This window comes from Oncorhynchus gorbuscha, linkage group LG15, assembly GCF_021184085.1.
Source record: "Oncorhynchus gorbuscha isolate QuinsamMale2020 ecotype Even-year linkage group LG15, OgorEven_v1.0, whole genome shotgun sequence".
NCBI lineage: Eukaryota > Metazoa > Chordata > Actinopteri > Salmoniformes > Salmonidae > Oncorhynchus > Oncorhynchus gorbuscha.
In genome coordinates this window covers 71,137,903-71,156,451 of record NC_060187.1, presented here as the reverse complement: position 1 = coordinate 71,156,451, position 18,549 = coordinate 71,137,903, and the positions used below count along the sequence as shown (strand labels likewise).

The following is an 18,549-nucleotide window of genomic DNA, read 5'->3' as shown; positions in this document are numbered from 1 at the left end:
TGCTACCCGGACGGTAAGAAATCACAAACTCGAAACGAGCGAAAAACAACGCCCAACGAGCTTGACGGGCATTAAGTCGTTTGGCAGAACGGATGTACTCAAGGTTCTTATGGTCTGTCCAAACGACAAAAGGAACGGTCGCCCCCTCCAACCACTGTCGCCATTCGCCTAGGGCTAAGCGGATGGCGAGCAGTTCACGGTTACCCACATCATAGTTGCGCTCAGATGGCGACAGGCGATGAGAAAAATAAGCGCAAGGATGAACCTTATCGTCAGACTGGAAGCGCTGGGATAGGATGGCTCCCACGCCTACCTCTGAAGCGTCAACCTCGACAATGAATTGTCTAGTGACGTCAGGAGTAACGAGGATAGGAGCGGACGTAAAACGTTCTTTTAGAAGATCAAAAGCTCCCTGGGCGGAACCGGACCACTTAAAACACGTCTTGACAGAAGTAAGAGCTGTGAGAGGGGCAGCAACTTGACCGAAATTACGAATGAAACGCCGATAGAAATTAGCGAAACCTAAAAAGCGCTGCAACTCGACACGTGACCTTGGAACGGGCCAATCACTGACAGCTTGGACCTTAGCGGAATCCATCTGAATGCCTTCAGCGGAAATAACGGAACCGAGAAAAGTAACGGAGGAGACATGAAAAGAGCACTTCTCAGCCTTTACGTAGAGACAATTCTCTAAAAGGCGCTGTAGAACACGTCGAACGTGCTGAACATGAATCTCGAGTGACGGAGAAAAAATCAGGATATCGTCAAGATAGACAAAAACAAAAATGTTCAGCATGTCTCTCAGAACATCATTAACTAATGCCTGAAAAACAGCTGGCGCATTGGCGAGACCGAACGGCAGAACCCGGTACTCAAAATGCCCTAACGGAGTGTTAAACGCCGTTTTCCACTCGTCCCCCTCTCTGATGCGCACGAGATGGTAAGCGTTACGAAGGTCCAACTTAGTAAAGCACCTGGCTCCCTGCAGAATCTCGAAGGCTGATGACATAAGGGGAAGCGGATAACGATTCTTAACCGTTATGTCATTCAGCCCTCGATAATCCACGCAGGGGCGCAGAGTACCGTCCTTTTTTTAACAAAAAGAACCCCGCCCCGGCCGGAGAAGAAGAAGGCACTATGGTACCGGCGTCAAGAGACACAGACAAATAATCCTCGAGAGCCTTACGTTCGGGAGCCGACAGAGAGTATAGTCTACCTCGAGGAGGAGTGGTCCCCGGAAGGAGATCAATACTACAATCATACGACCGGTGAGGAGGAAGGGAGTTGGCTCGGGACCGACTGAAGACCGTGCGCAGATCATGATATTCCTCCGGCACTCCTGTCAAATCGCCAGGTTCCTCCTGAGAAGTAGGGACAGAAGAAACGGGAGGGATGGCAGACATTAAACACTTCACATGACAAGAAACGTTCCAGGATAGGATAGAATTACTAGACCAATTAATAGAAGGATTATGACATACAAGCCAGGGATGACCCAAAACAACAGGTGTAAACGGTGAACGGAAAATCAAAAAAGAAATAGTCTCACTGTGGTTACCAGATACTGTGAGAGTTAAAGGTAGTGTCTCAAATTTGATACTGGGAAGATGACTACCATCTAAGGCAAACATGGGCGTAGGCCTGTCTAACGGTCTGAAAGGAATGTTATGTTTCCGAGCCCATGCTTCGTCCATGAAACAACCCTCAGCCCCAGAGTCAATCAAAGCACTGCATGTAGCACCCGAACCGGTCCAGCGTAGATGGACCGACATAGTAGTACAAGATCTAGATGAAGGGACCTGAGTAGTAGCGCTCACCAGTAGCCCTCCGCTTACTGATGGGCTCTGGCCTCTTACTGGACATGAATTAACAAAATGTCCAGCAACTCCGCAATAGAGGCACAGGCGGTTGGTGATCCTCCATTCCCTCTCCTTATTCGAGATGCGAATCCCTCCCAGCTGCATGGGCTCAGTCTCAAAGCCAGAGGAGGGAGATGGTTGCGATGCGGAGCAGGGAAACACCGTTGATGCGAGCTCTCTTCCACGAGCCCGGTGACGAAGATCTACCCGTCGTTCTATGCGGATGGCGAGAGCAATCAAAGAATCCACATCTGATGGAACCTCCCGGGAGAGAATCTCATCCTTAACCACTGCGTGGAGTCCCTCCAGAAAACGAGCGAGCAGCGCCGGCTCGTTCCACTCACTAGAGGCAGCAAGAGTGCGAAACTCAATAGAATAATCCGTTATGGACCGTTCACCTTGGCATAAGGAAGCCAGGGCCCTAGAAGCCTCCCTACCAAAAACTGAACGGTCAAAAACCCGAATCATCTCCTCTTTAAAGTTCTGGAATTTGTTAGAGCAATCAGCCCTTGCCTCCCAGATAGCTGTGCCCCATTCTCGAGCCCGGCCAGTAAGGAGTGAAATGACGTAAGCAACCCGAGCTCTCTCTCTAGAGTATGTGTTGGGTTGGAGAGAGAACACAATCTCACACTGCGTGAGAAAGGAGCGACACTCAGTGGGCTGCCCGGAGTAGCAAGGTGGGTTATTAACCCTAGGTTCTGGAGGCTCGGCAGGCCAGGAAGTAACAGGTGGCACGAGACGTAGACTCTGGAACTGTCCAGAGAGGTCGGAAACCTGAGCGGCCAGGTTCTCCACGGCATGGCGAGCAGCAGACAATTCCTGCTCGTGTCTGCCGAGCATGGCTCCTTGGATCCTGACGGCAGTGTAACGAGCGTCTGTAGTCGCTGGGTCCATTCCTAGGTCGGTTCCTTCTGTCATGCAGGTGAAAGAGGACCCAAAAGCGACTTAACAGAAACAGAGTTTATTTAAGTCCAAACAGGGAATAACAGAAATCCTCTAGACTTGTAGAGGGGAAATAACTGGAGAAGCGGCCACAGACTGCAGGTCGCTTCGGGTAGGCGCAGGCCGTAGTCGACAGAGACACCTGCTCACACGCAGCATCTGATGAAGGCAAAAAAACACGACAGGACAGGGCGATACACAATCACAGCAAAAACACGACAGGACAGGGCGAAACGCAATCACAGCATGGTGAATACAATACAAGGAACCGACGGGACAGGAACGGATCACAAAGGAATAAATAGGGACTCTAATCAGGGGAAAGGATCGGGAACAGGTGTGGGAAGACTAAATGATGATTAGGGGAATAGGAACAGCTGGGAGCAGGAACGGAACGATAGAGAGAAGAGAGAGCGAGAGAGTGAGAGAGGGAGGGGGAGAGAGAGGGATAGAAGGAGGGAAAGAACCAAATAAGACCAGCAGAGGGAAACGAATAGCATGGGGAGCACAGGGACAAGACATGATAATAAATGACAAACATGACAGCAAGCACCAACTCTCTCTCTCTCACCACCTCTTTCTTCCCCCTACACCCAGGCTCTGTTATATCAGGTCGTAAATTCCTGGAGGAGACTCTCTCCCTCATGCAGTATAGAGAGAGAAAGGTTCACAGTAGAACAAAGGAACTTGAGAACTGAACAATATCCATGATTTGGAGAATGTATAACCGGTCGGTGGAGAATCCAGCTACGACCGGTCCATTTTGTTTAAAGTTTGTGACCTCATTGAGAGACAATACAGCCACATTACCATAACTCTGTTTATAGAAGAGTCTCCGTTATGAGATTTTCATCTAATTATTGTATAAAATGAATGAGTAAAGATGAAGCTATTTGTGAAATTATGTAATGTGATTTTATACTGTTTAATGAAAGAGAATCCAATTCCCTTTAAAGTTAACTAAGTCATTGGCCCGCCCCATGAGCACAGACATTGATCTGGCGTCAGGGGACAGCCTTTCTGCTGTTCCGAATAAAACCCCCACCTAGAGAAGCCCACTTTAGACCAAGTGTACCTCGATTGCAGAGAGGGATAAGGTTTGAGTAGAGACCATGTGTACCTCGAATCTCTATAAGCTAAGGTTGTTATGGTTGTTGAATTCTTAACCATACCATGTGGTTAAACTCTGAGACTATCGATACCTACAGAATAAGAGCAAATCTTCGATACAAATTACTAGTCTGCAGCTAGGAATTATGTACCATTGAATGTGAAGACCGACGACCGCCGAAACGAATGAGTGAGCGTTCATGTGCAAAGGATTAGCATTTACATTATTATAATTATCAACTGTGTAGTGTCTTTTGTCTTTCACGCCCTTCTCAGTCCCTTTGTCTACCAAGCCGCCATACCGGTTTAGCCCACTAGGGCACATCCCCTATCATTTCCTTGTAACCATACCTGCTGTTTGTTTGTTATACACTTCTGTGATTATTTAGTTAGTTAGTAAATAAATGATTAAGACAATTGATGTATGGATGATTCATAGCAAAGACTGGGTTCGTGCAGATAACCCACAATTTACGACGTTTGGAATGAGACTAACGTGAGGTAAAGAATAATTAATTAATTAGAAGACTAATTGTTCATATTTAAAATATCTGAAAAGTTATATTAGGAAAATTATAACTTTCTAATCTTGAGATTTTCCTTGGTGCCCCAACATCCTAGTTAATTACATTTACATGATTAGTTTAATCACGTAATAATAATTACAGAGAATTGATTTGATAAAATAAGTCTTCACTTTAATTATGCCTGAAAACACGACATTGTTCTTATGGGCACTTTCCTAAACAGCTGTGGAAAAACTTGGGAATCACAGCTCTCCATTAAGACAATTTCCTATTGGTTAAACTTTAGAGAATAGTGTACAAAGGGATATTAACCAAACGTTTCTCTTCGACTGTTAGAGAAGTGATCTATTCTGTCTCAAACAATTTTCTGAAGAGAGGAAAAGGCTACACTGAACACTGTACTGGCTCATTATCGGGTCTTTCCATGAGGAAGTGAAACCCAAAACAGCCTTGGATGCTTGTAATTTCCCCTCTGATTGTGTAACCTCGCTTTTGGCATGCTGCATTATCTCCTTCTCTCCACAGCAGGAGCAAAGCATAATAGGAAACACATTATACAGGACCGGCTCTAGCCTTTTGGGGGCCCTAAGCGAGATTTGGTTGGGGGACCCCGAGCTGACGGCAAACAAATTTAGGGGCCCGCTCTTCATTGTGGAGAGAAATGTACGTTTTAAGGTTACTACAAGCTCCATCTCCATTGAACTACGTGCTTGCGTGCACGTGGGCGGAGTGGGACTTTTGGAGTAGTCGACTCCTTTTGATAAAATGTTATCCTCCCCAGTTCCCCTCCCATTCAGAAGGGGGCAATAGAAAAGTATTTTATTTTTGTATTTTCATTTTGTGAAAACATAAAAAGTTGCCTTCCATTGCCAGTTGTAGTTAGCTGGCGGCCTGGCTAAAAACATAGAAAGCTAGCCAGACTTTTTAGCTTCCCATATCTCCATGTGAGATAATTTGATTTATAATGGTTCCCAATCAGAGGCAGCTGTTTATCGTTGTCTCTGATTTGCATCCTGTAGCTCTAACTCCAAAAAGTTCTGGGACACTGTAAAGTAAATGGAGAACAAGAGCACCTCCTCCCAGCTTCCCACTGCACTGAGGCTAGGTAACACGGTCACCACTGATAAATCCATGATAATCGAAAACTTCAACAAGCATTTCTCAACGGCTGGCCATGCCTTCCTCCTGGCTACTCCAACCTTGGCCAACAGCCCCCCCCCCCCTGCGCGCGCAGCAGCTACTCGCCCCAGCCTCCCCAGCTTCTCCTTTACCCAAGTCCAGATAGCAGATGTTCTGAAAGAGCTGCAAAACCTGGACCGTACAAATCAGCTGGGCTTGAAAATCTGGACCCTCTATTTCTGAAACTATCCACCGACATTGTCGCAACCCCTATTACCAGCCTGTTCAACCTCTCTTTCATATCGTCTGAGATCCCCAAGGATTGGAAAGCTGCCGCAGTCATCCCCCTCTTCAAAGGGGGGAGACACCCTGGACCCAAACGGTAACAGACCTATATCCATCCTGCCCTGCCTGTCTAAGGTCTTCGAAAGCCAAGTCAACAAACAGATCACTGACCATCTCGAATCCCACCGTACTTTCTCCGCTGTGCAATCTGGTTTCCGAGCCGGTCACGGGTGCACCTCAGCCACGCTCAAGGTACTAAACGATATCAAAACCGCCATTGATAAAACACAGTACTGTGCAGCAGTCTTCATCGACCTGGCCAAAGCTTTCGACTCTGTCAATCACCATATTCTTATCGGCAGACTCAGTAGCCTCGGTTTTTCTAATGACTACCTTGCCTGGTTCACCAACTACTTTGCAGACAGAGTTCAGTGTGTAACTCCCAGGAAACTCTGATTCAAACTCCCGTTCGCCAGCTCTGCAAGCATTATAATATCAAAATACTTTTGTTACTCACTAAATATGGAGTTTCGCTGAGCAACTATTTCCATTTACTACAATTACGGACAGTATGAATTTCCTAAAATTATCTAAATAAACATTTACAAGCAACCGAAAAGGAAATCCTCTTCGGCACCTCCATTGTATTGAGCTGTTGTAGACTTCCAACCTGTGGCATTAATGTGTGATGTATGGTGCCTTCATTCCCCTTGAATTATTTCACATTTTGTTGTGTTACAGCCTGAATTCAAAATGGATAACTTTTTTTTCTTTCTCACCCTGATCTGTTTCACCTGTCTTTGTGCTTGTCTCCACCCCCCTACAGGTGTCGCCAATCTTCCCATTATCCCCTATGTATTTATACCTGTGTTCTCTGTTTGTTTGTCTGCCAGTTCGTCTTGTCAGGTCTTACCAGCATTCTTCCCCGCCTTCCTGTTGCTAGAGTTCTGTTTTCTGTCCTGCCCTGACCCCGAGCCTGCCTGCCTGCCGTCCTGTACCTGCCTGACCTTGACCTGATCATGAACATCTGACTGCCCTCGACCTGCCCTTTGCCTGCCCTGTGCTTCTAATAAATCATCTGAGAACTGTACTATCCACCTCGCGTGTCTGCATCTGGGTCATATCCGGAGTCGTGATAAGCCCATATACACACAATACTCCATAACGACAAAGTGAAGACATGGTTTTTTCAATTGTTACATTAAGGGATTTCTCTTTCATCTTCTTTCCTCTGGTACCATTTACAAGCCTTTCCTTTAACAGCAGGTTTCAACGCGGTGATGTCATCTAAAATGGACGGACCGCTGTAGCCGTTGGTTTCCACTGCCTCCAGTTTCTTAATGTAATCCAGAGGTAAGCCAGGTTTGTTTTGCTCCAAGACAAAACAACCTGTAGGACAAAGTAAGTTGTTTTTTGTTAATGACACATGACCCATGGGTATTTGCATAAGTCTGTACTTCTGTATTGGGTTTTGACAGTTTGCTATTAAATATAACACTTTTTACACCTGTAGTCATTGTTCATGCATTTGGATATGGCCAATGGAGGCATCCTTCAAACTGGCTATCAAAACTATCCTTATTTGTGTATGATTAAGCTGCTTTATTACAAAAGACAGACATAGTGTACCTGTTTGTATGGAGGCGAGGTCTGGTGAACTGTGAAGTTGTTCATCTGGTAGGTTCGACAGAGGACCTCCCTCGTCTGTGTTAATGGTAACGTCTAGTGGACTGTAGAATCTTATTCCCACTCATTCCTGCCTGGAGAACACAGTTAAGGGCGGTTAGAAGTTGTTAATCCTTTGTAGATACTGTTGATTGAAGTTACAAATTCATGCCATTCTCTACAGTCTGTAAAACAATCCAGATTGTTATATACAGTTGAAGTCAGACGTTTACATACACCTTAGCCAAACACATTTAAACTAAGATTTTCATAATTCCTGACATTTATTTTAATTTTAATTCCTGACACCCCTTTATTTTAAGAATGTGAAATTTCAGAATAAAAAAATAAAAACATTCAGAATAAAGCTAAAGAGAATGATTTATTTCAGCTTTTATTTATTTCTTCACAGTCCCAGCGGGTCAGGAGTTTACATACACTCAATTAGTATTTGGTAGCATTGCCTTTAAATGGTTTAACTTGGGTCAAACGTGTTGGGCAACCTCCACAAGCTTCCCACAATAAATTGGGTGAATTCTGGCCCATTCCTCCTGACAGCGCTAGTGTAACTGAGTCAGGTTTCTAGGCCTCCTTGATCGCACACGCTTTTTCAGTTCTGCCCACAAATATTCTATGAGAATTGAGGTCAGGGCTTTGTGATGGCCACTCCAATACCTTGACTTGGGAAGCGAAACACATAAAGTAGTCAAACACGGATGTGGAACCGCTTTTGATGATATTTGTTGATGGAACAGTGCAAGTAAGGTATGACATGGTCTATCCGCGTTGTGATGGTGAGTATGTTAACCAGTCGAAAATGTTGTCTTTTTATTACTTGCTGTCTCTAGAGAAAGGGCTCGCCTACTGTACCTCAGCTGACGGCGCACTGATTGGCTGAGCGCTAAACGAGGAGGGGCTTGCATGGGATAGACAAAACAGACAGAACACCTGTTCCCCTTCAGTTGATAAGATTATCCTTCTTTTTCATTACATTTCTAACATGATTCAGTTACAACAAAACATAGAATCCATTCTGGGTGAAATGAGAGAGGGGATTTTATTATAAATGAAGGCAATTTAAACTATTGTGGCCATAGTGCCACTTGAAACTCAGAGGTGTTCAGTACTTAAGTAAAAATACTTTCAAGTACTACTTACGTAGTGTTTTGGTGCATCTATACTTAACTTTACTAATTATATATTTGACAACTTTTAGTTTTACTCCATTACATCCCTAAAGAAAATAATGTACTTTCTACTATTCCCTGACACCCAAAAGTACTTGTTACATTTGAAATATTTAACAGGACAGGAAAAGGGTATAACACACTTAAAGAGAAAATCCCTGCTCATCCCTACTGTATCTGATCTGGCCGACTTACTAAGCACAAATGCTTTGTTTGTAAATTGTGTTGGAGTGTGCCACTGGCTCTCGGTAAACTTTTGATACTTGAGTATATTTTAGCAATTACATTTACTTTTTCAAATCAAATTGTATTAGTCACATGCTCCGAATACATTGAAACCCTTACTTACGAGCCCCTAACCAACAGTGCAGTTTCAAAAAATATGGATAAGAATAAGAGAAAAGTAATTAAAGAGCAGCAGTAAAAAAAAAAAAACATTTAAAAAAATATATATTTATTTATTTCACCTTTATTTAACCAGGTAGGAAAGTTGAGAACAAGTTCTCATTTACAATTGCGACCTGGCCAAGATAAAGCAAAGCAGTTCGACAGATACAACGACACAGAGTTACACATGGAGTAAAACAAACATACAGTCATTAATACAGTATAAACAAGTCTATATACAATGTGAGCAAATGAGGTGAGAAGGGAGGTAAAGGCAAAAAAGGCCATGGTGGCAAAGTAAATACAATATAGCAAGTAAAACACTGGAATGGTATTTTTGCAATGGAAGAATGTGCAAAGTAGAAATAAAAATAATGGGGTGCAAAGGAGCAAAATAAATAAATAAATAAAATACAGTTGGGAAAGAGGTAGTTGTTTGGGCTAAATTATAGGTGGGCTATGTACAGGTGCAGTAATCTGTGAGCTGCTCTGACAGTTGGTGCTTAAAGCTAGTGAGGGAGATAAGTGTTTCCAGTTTCAGAGATTTTTGTAGTTCGTTCCAGTCATTGGCAGCAGAGAACTGGAAGGAGAGGCAGCCAAAGAAAGAATTGGTTTTGGTGGTGACTAGAGAGATATACCTGCTGGAGCGTGTGCTACAGGTGGGAGATGCTATGGTGACCAGCGAGCTGAGATAAGGGGGGACTTTACCTAGCAGGGGGGTGCCGGTATAAAGTCTATGTGCGGGCGCACCGGTTAGTTGAGGTAGTATATATATATTTTTTTTTAGGTAGTATGTACATTTAGGTAGAGTTAATTAACACTAGGCATAGTTGACAACAGAGAGTGGCAGTGGTGAGGGGAGGGGGGGGGCAATGCAAATAGTCTGGGTAGCCATTTGACTAGATGTTCAGGAGTCTTATGGCTTGGGGGTAGAAGCTGTTTAGAAGCCTCTTGGACCTAGACTTGGCGCTCCAGTACCGCTTGCCGTGTGGTAGCAGAGAGAATAGTCTATGACTAGGGTGGCTGGAGTCATTGACAATTTTTAGAGCCTTCCTCTGACACTGCCTGGTATAGAGGTCCTGGATGGCAGGAGGCTTGGCCCCACTGATGTACTGGGCCATTCGCACTACCCTCTGTAGTGCCTTGTGGTCGGAGGCCGAGCAGTTGCCATACCAGGCAGTGATGCAACCAGTCAGGATGCTCTCGATGGTGCATCTATAGAACCTTTTAGGGATCTGAAGACCCATGCCAAATCTTCTCCCTATAGGCTGTCTCATTGTTGTTGGTGATCAGGCCTTCCACTGTTGTGTCATCGGCAAATTTAATGATGGCGTTCAGTCGTGATTGGCCTTGCACTCGTGAGTGAACAGGAAGTACAGGAGGGTGCTGAGCACACACACCTGAGGGGCCCCTGTGTTGAGGATCAGCGTGGCGGATGTGTTGTTACCTACCCTTACCACCTGGGGGCGGCCCGTCAGGAGGTCCAGGATCCAGTTGCAGAAGGAGGTGTTTAGTCCCTGGGTCCTTAGCTTATTGATGAGCTTTGAGGGCACTATGGTGTTGAACGCTGAGCTGTAGTCAATGAATAGCATTCTCACATAGGTGTTCCTTTTGTACAGGTGTGGAGTGCAATAGAGACTTCATCATCTATGGATCTGTTGGGGCGGCATGTAAATTGGAGTGGGTCTAGGGTTTCCGGGATAATGGTGTTGATGTGAGCCTTGACCTGCCTTTCAAAGCACTTCATGGCTACAGACGTGAGGGCTACGGGTCGGTAGTCATTTAGGCAGGTTACCTTAGTGTTCTTGGGCGCAGGCACTATGGCGGGATTTCTTATAAGCTTCCGGGTTAGAGTCCCGCTCCCTGAATGCAGCAGCTTAGCCTTTAGCTCAGTGCAGATGTTGCCTGTAATCCATGGCTTCTGGTTGGGGTATGTACGTATGGTCACTGTGGGGTCGACGTCATCAATTCACTTATTGATGAAGTCGATGACAGATGTGGTGTACTCCTCAATGCCATTGGAGTAATCCCGGAACATATTCCAGTCTGTACTAGCAAAACAGTTTTGTAGCTTAGCATCTGCTTCATCTGACCACTTTTTATTGATCTAGTCACTGGTGCTTCCTGCTTTATTTTTTTGCTTGTAAGCAGGAATCAGGAGGATGGAATTATGGTCAGATTTGCCAAATGGAGGGCGAGGGAGAGCTTTTTATGCATCTCTGTGTGTGAAGTATAGGTGGTCCAGAATTATTTTCCCTCTGGTTGAACATTTGACATGCTAATAGAAGTTTTGGAAAACTGATTTAAGTTTCCCTGAATTAAAGTCCCTGGCTACTAGGAGTGTCACCTCTGGGTGAGCATTTTCTTGTTTGATTATGGCGGAATACAGCTCATTCAATGCTATCTTAGTACCAGCCTCTGACTGTGGTGGTATGTAAACAGCTACAAAGAATGTAGATGAAAACTCTCTCCGTAGATAGTGTGGTCTGCAGCTTATCAATAGATTGAGACTTCCTTAGATATCGTGCACCCGCTGTTGTTTACAAAAATACACCGACCGCCGCTCCTTGTCTCCTTGTTATTCCCTAGGGAGACGTATATTCTCCACCTCGGGCTCGTCAGAGTCTTAAGTGTATTTAAAACCGAATACTTTTAGACTTTTACTCAAGTAGTATTTTACTGGGTGACTTTCACTTTTATTTGAGTCATTTTCTATTAAGGTATATTTACTTTTACTCAAGTATGACAATTGGGTACTTTTCCCACCACTGTTGAAACCAGACTTTTTTCCACTGTTGTTGGGCTAATATTTACATCCATAGCAACAGCCCCCTGTAAATCCTTTCTCGATAGAAGCATTCAGTGAATTGTAGCTTTAAGACTAAAGTTAAGAAGTAAGATTAGGAGATTAGGTTCATGTTCAATAACTACAATATTTACCAATAATATACTTTTCACTTCCAAAAGGATTCTAAAGTTATATTCCACCGATACAATATTTGTTTTAGGTCATTTGTGAAATACATTTTGTGTATGCATTAATGCATTACATGTTTCTTCTGCAATCAGTGCTATATTTGATCATCTAATTTTAAAGATACAAACCATGCACTCCACCAGTTCTCTTATATATATTTTGTGGGAAGGGAAGTTAGAAAGAGGTGAGCAACAACAACCTTATCTGTGTACAACAGCCTTTCTCTTTCTGTCAAAGCCAGTAAGAAAACAGACCAAAAAAAAGATTGCACAGATAGTAATATATACTCAAACTGCAGCACAAGCATCAAGTCATTCTAACTGATCAGTGTCTCTGAGGTACTTCACAAGAAAGATGAGCCTGGTCTTGTCATGCAGGTGAAAGAGGACCCAAAAGCGACTTAACAGAAACAGAGTTTATTCAAGTCCAAACAGAAAACGACAAATCCTGAATCCTTAACAGGAAATGTCCAAACAGGGAATAACCGAAATCCTCTAGTCTGTAGAGGGGAATAACAGGAGAAGCGGCCACAGACTGCAGGTCGCTTCGGGTAGGCGCAGGCCGTAGCTGACAGAGACACCTGCTCACACGCAGCATCTGATGAAGGCAAAAACACGACAGGACAGGGCGATACACAATCACAGCACGGTGAATTCTAAACAAGGAACCGACAGGACAGGAACGGAACACAAAGGAAGAAATAGGGACTCTAATCAGGGGAAAGGATCGGGAACAGGTGTGGGAAGACTAAATGATGATTAGGGGAATAGGAACAGCTGGGAGCAGGAACGGAACGATAGAGAGAAGAGAGAGCGAGAGAGTGAGAGAGGGAGGGGGAGAGAGAGGGATAGAAAGAGGGAAAGAACCAAATAAGACCAGCAGAGGGAAACGAATAGAATGGGGAGCACAGGGACAAGACATGATAATAAATGACAAACATGACAGGTCTGTGTTCAGGTGGGACTATTTGCATTTTGGATCTTTGGTTCCTGGGGTTGGCTGAGTAACAAATGTATCCTCTATGAGAAAGTGAATTACTGGATGTACATTCACGCTAACTGCCCAAGCATGATCGGCTTCACTGCCAGTTGCTGGGATATATATGACCTCAAAGTCAACCTCTCTGTTGTTCCATCAAACTACCAGACCCTCTGTCTCGAGATCAGGAGTGGATACGTAATGCAATCTGGCGCTCTCTCTCGATTCTATGCTCTTGAGAGACTTCACCTAGAGGGCTTTCTACCCACGATTCTCCATGGCACCTTCAAGGGACTGTCCAGTGTAAAGACACTCTCTCTGAACTGTAAGGGGATGATACAGTGTAACACTGCATCGCTTCTATCCAACACTTTCAGGGACCTGACTAATCTGGAGGAACTTTCCATTGACGATTGCATGCTTTCTGTGATGGCACTGGACGTATTTGGAGGGATCCCGCTATTGAAGAAACTCACAGTCAACAGATGTTGTGCACGGGAGCTATCTGATTTGCTATGCAGGATAGTTAATATGTCACAGTCAATAACAAGCCTGACATTTAAGTCAGAGGAGATAGTCACTTTGAGACCCCCAAACTGCTCTGACACCAAAGGAGCTGTTCTTGAGCTTCCTCATTTCTATCGTCTTCAAGAGGTGAGATTTTCATTCCCTAACGCTCATCACTTAGAAAAAGGTGCATTCAAATGCTTTGAAAACATCACAGATCTATAGTTGATGAGCCACAGACATGGCTTCTGCAGTCTGGCATCAAAAGACTGCAGGCATTTGATTTTTACAACCAATGCATTTCCTTTGAGTCAGTTTGTGAAACAGTATACAAACTCTCAATCACAGAAATGAATGTAAGAAATGATAAATTCTGGAACACCACATCTGCTGTGAGAAACTGCCAGGGGATAAAGAAGATTAAATACAATTATTATGATCATGATGCAATTAACTTGAGTTTGATCCATGATTTGAAGAATATCGTTGATTTGGGTGTTTTCCTTATGCATTCGAGGGAAGTTGAAATCAGTTTGCTTTGTGACATTCAAAAGGGTCCCGTTCTGTGGCTGAAAAAACTACTAAGCTTTCAAATCACAAACATCACCGCAGAGCAGTTTGGTTGCTTGAAGAATCTGAAACAGCTGATTTTGTCAGGAAATCAGATTACCACTGTTGCAGACTTTACATTTAAGGAACTAGCAAAATTGAGGTTCTTTGACCTACGGAATAACAAGATCTCTCAGATAACAGAGAACAGTTTCTTTGGCCTGCATGGCTTGGAAACCCTAATTCTGGAACTAAACCCACTTGAAACGATTGAAGCATTTGCCTTCATCCACCTCACTTTGCTGAAGCACATATGTTTAGGGGACTTTCAACCTTTGCCTAGTGAGTTGGAGAGTAGCGTGAATGTGAATCTGACACACATATTTGGTGTGTTCCCTCAAGGGTTAATGCACATGAACCTTTATTCCACGTGGTACACCCTCAACATCATCATCGGCAGCAACAGCACCCCAAAACCAAGGATTTCCCTTCAGCTCAGTGCCACAACTGTATTCTTCCAGGACTGCTGGAGACTGTTTTTCCAGTCCGTCGTCAGCCTCACAGCCATAACAGAACGCCTCCTGTGTGGGTCTCATTTTGCCGCAAGATACTTCACCTCCCTACAGTACTTTGGCTTCAATTCTGTGCTGTCAGCTGAATTTGTGGACATGACTGACCTGAACACACTTGTGGAGATGAGGTATCTATTTATCCATTTACTTAACGGTAGAGTGAGGACAAACAGCTGTATAGTTTCAAAAGTATACTATAAATTAGATTAAAAGCTGTACTGTATGAAAACCATCCAAGTCTGGCCTGCCTGCTTTTTTAAAAGTATGAATGGGGTTTAAGAGCAGTTGTGGTCTAAAGAATAAAAAGAAGTATGACAGATTATTTCAAAAGTGCATTTACAAGGTAACTGATTATAATCCAACTGTAGGTATCTGACGCTAATGGGAGGGGAACTCTACCGGCAGCCAGGGCTGGCCACTATGTTCCACAACCTCACCAAGCTGGAGACCCTGAACCTGGTCACCTGCAGGATCCTCCGTCTGGAGGAGGAGATGAGCAGAGACCTGCATTCCCTCAGGTAGATAATAGAAACACCCTCCCATATGAAGGCAGGCGGGGTTTGAACCCATTCCACTGAGCACAGATGTCAGTTCAAAGTCTAGTTTTGAATTACATTTCGTTGTTGTCAACTAACCATGAATTCAACGTGAAGTCAACAACATATGTCACCATGTCATTGGATTGAAGATAATAGTTGGGTGAAAATAGGAAATGGCCTTACGTTGATGACTTTTTGCAAATCCAATCAGTTTTCCAACATTGGATACAACTTTGATTCAACCAATTTTTGCCCAGTGGGATGCCACAAGGGACCATGTGTGGTCTGGATTTGCCACCACTAGACAAGACTATGGCACTACGAGCTACAACTACAACTACAAATGATTCTGCTGAAATGATTCTGTTGGCTAGCAAGCGTCTACAAGCTGGCCTCCTTTTGAGCCCTTAGAGTAAACTGTTTTCTGCCTTCTCCTCAGACAGATGTCAGTCCACATCCCAGAGGAGTTCAGTGTGATGGAGAGCTTCACAGAGCTTCACAGAGCCGCTGACCAACCTGAGGTACCTGCTACTCTACAATTTCCGCTTGGACTGCAGCTGTGACAACATCTGGCTGCTCGCATGGGCTGAAAGACAGCCACATGTCCAGGTCGTATTTTATCACCCTGGGGAAGCAGACGTGACATGTAAAAACGAGAATGGAATCCAGAACCTTGCCAGGTAAGAAGAAAGATATACTGATAATGAAGAGCATCCATTTATTGTACAACCATAAGAGGCAACACACACATAGAACACCACCATGGCCGTTTAGCATTTGGACTTTCCATCTAGGCCTGGATGTGCAGCCACGACCTGTTTCGAAGGCTTTCTCTATTGATTGTGTCCATAATATGAGTCATCTAAACGTCAAGGGATGTCTTTGTTTCCATCATTGCACCGTCCATCTCAGGTACTCAGCAGCCAACTGTTCCCTGGACGTGGGCTTTGTCCTGTTCCTCTGCACCTCACTGGGCCTGCTCCTCTTCATGCTGGTGGTGCTGCTCCATCAGCTGGCTCGGGAATACCTGCTGGCCTTCTGCCACATCATCCGCTGCTGGCTGGAAGTGGCTGTACGGAGGCCCAACCTCAGGGGGCGCTATTGCTATGATGCCTTTGTGTCGTACAGTGGGAGAGACGAGCGCTGGGTGGTGGAGCAGCTGCTTCCGGGCCTGGAGCAGAGGGGGCCTCCCTTCCTGCGTCTATGTCTGCACAGCAGGGACTTCCAGTTGGAGAAGGACATTGCGGACAACATCACAGACAGCCTCTACGGTAGGTATCCTGGACTACTAGAATTAGACATCCCTCCTCGCCAGCTGTCTGCCCACCACCACCTGGCCAGGCTGGTCAAGACCAGGTACGTACAGTATGTGTAGAGGGGGTTCTGTGAACTACATTCTATCATTTATTTAACTAGGAAACATCCTTGCAAAAACATACAGTGCATTCAGAAAGCAATCAGACCACTCCACATTTTGTTAAGTTACAGCCTTATTCTAAAATGTATTAAATATCAATTTACGCACAATACCCCATAAAGCGAAAACAGGTTTTTAGACATGTTTGCAAATGTATAGCAAAAAACAACAGAAATACCTTATTTACATAAGTATTCAGACCCTTTGCTATGAGACTCAAAATTGAGCGCAGATCTGCGGGAGGGTACCAACAAATTCTGCAGCATTGAAGCTCCCTAATAACACAGTGGCCTCCATCATTCTAAAATGGAAGAAGTTGGGAACCACCAAGACTCTTCCCAGAGCTGGCCGCCAGGCCAAACTGAGCAATCGGGGCCTTGGTCAGAGAGGTGACAGAGCTCCAGAGTTCCTCTGTGGAGATGGGAGAACCTTCCAGAAGGACAACCATCTCTGCAGCACTCTGCCAATCAGGCCTTTATGGTAGAGTGGCCAGATGGAAGCCACTCCTCAATAAAAGGCACATAACAGCCAGCTTGGACTTTGCCATCGGGCACCTAAAGGACTCTCGGACAATGAGAAACAAGATTATCTGGTCTGCTGAAACCAATATTGACCTCTTTGGCCTGAATGCCAAGCGTCATTTCTAGAGGAAACCTGGCACCATCAGTGAAGCATGGTGGTTGCGGTATCATGCTGTAACGTAGCGAAATGTGGGAATAGTGAAGTGGTCTGAATACTTTCCAAATGCACAGTGTATTTTTTTGTGACCTCAAGTGTTGAGGAACTTGACTTGAAAGGCTTGTCTTCTAAATGATATTTTACTTATATACAGTATCTTCATTATGACTTTAGTGTATGCTGTATTTCAAGTGTTGTATAATGCCTTGAGTGTGATAAAAGCACTTTATACTTTATTCAAATAATCAGTTATTATTGTGATCCCCAGGACCTACTTGGACTGGCCCCAGGACCAGGCCATGCAGCCTGCCTTCTGGGACCGTCTGTGGACCAAACTGGTCCCTCCTGAACCACACCCTGGCCAGTGACCAGATACAGTACTACACTCTTTTAAAAGGGGTTCTAAAAGGAGTCTTTGTTGGGTGAAAAGGTTCTACCTGGAACCATAAAGGTTTCTCCTTCAGAGATGAGCAAATAACTCTTTAGGGTTTTAGAGAGCACCTTTTTTGTGTACATGTCTAGACAGTGGTATTCTGCCTCCAATTAACTTTGTATGAACTGTGTGGATACAATGACCAACCGTTGTCAACAGCAGAGGGAGACAAAGACCTTCAATCATATACAGTACACAGACTTCCCATGTTCAAAATATGTTTGCAGCAAAAAAAGGAGACACCTTCTCATCTAACAATGACGTTTATGGCTTTGCATACATTTTTATTATTGGATTCAATAACATGTTCCGTCTCTCTCTCCTGTCTTCTTCTAGCGTTGCATTACTGTATGACACAGATGTATGATACAGCTGATTTTCTCTGGTCACCATCTCAGCAAAGCCACATACACTTCAGGGGGGGGGGGGGTTCTACTAAGCTAACATGTGGAATTGTTTTAAGATGTTGATACCATGGATCATTTAGTTTTTTGATTTTGAGGTACAACAACAACAAAGAAACGGAGAACACCATCGCGTTCGTGAGTGTCTCATCTTTCCATAGAGTCGTCATATCAGTTGGCCAAACCGTTCGGACGCTACAGACATTTCTGCGAGTAGACCCATTTTTGGGATGTCTCATGGTCTGACAAACACCGCTGTCGGTCGGCCACCTTCTACCGCAGATGCGGAAGGCCGGCATAAGTGGATATCTCTAGCTTTAATTGGTGGATTTTTATGGGGATTTTTTATTATGTTACTTAGATTCACGCACGGGTGCATCAGTAGACTCTTAAGGTTTAACACCTTAAGGTTTA

At 44.4% G+C, this 18,549-nt stretch overlaps 1 protein-coding gene and 1 pseudogene across 1 annotated transcript; both read left to right on the top strand.

Moving 5' to 3' along the window:
• Nucleotides 1-12,412: 12,412 nt before the first annotated feature.
• LOC123997316 lies at nt 12,413-13,768 on the top strand. Its single transcript, XM_046301457.1, has 2 exons — nt 12,413-12,421; nt 13,004-13,768. The coding sequence occupies exons 1-2, from the start codon at nt 12,413-12,415 to the stop codon at nt 13,766-13,768; spliced, it is 774 nt and encodes a 257-aa protein (XP_046157413.1).
• A 201-nt stretch (nt 13,769-13,969) lies between these two features.
• LOC123997173 lies at nt 13,970-18,058 on the top strand (annotated as a pseudogene).
• The last annotated feature ends 491 nt before the right edge of the window (nt 18,059-18,549 follow it).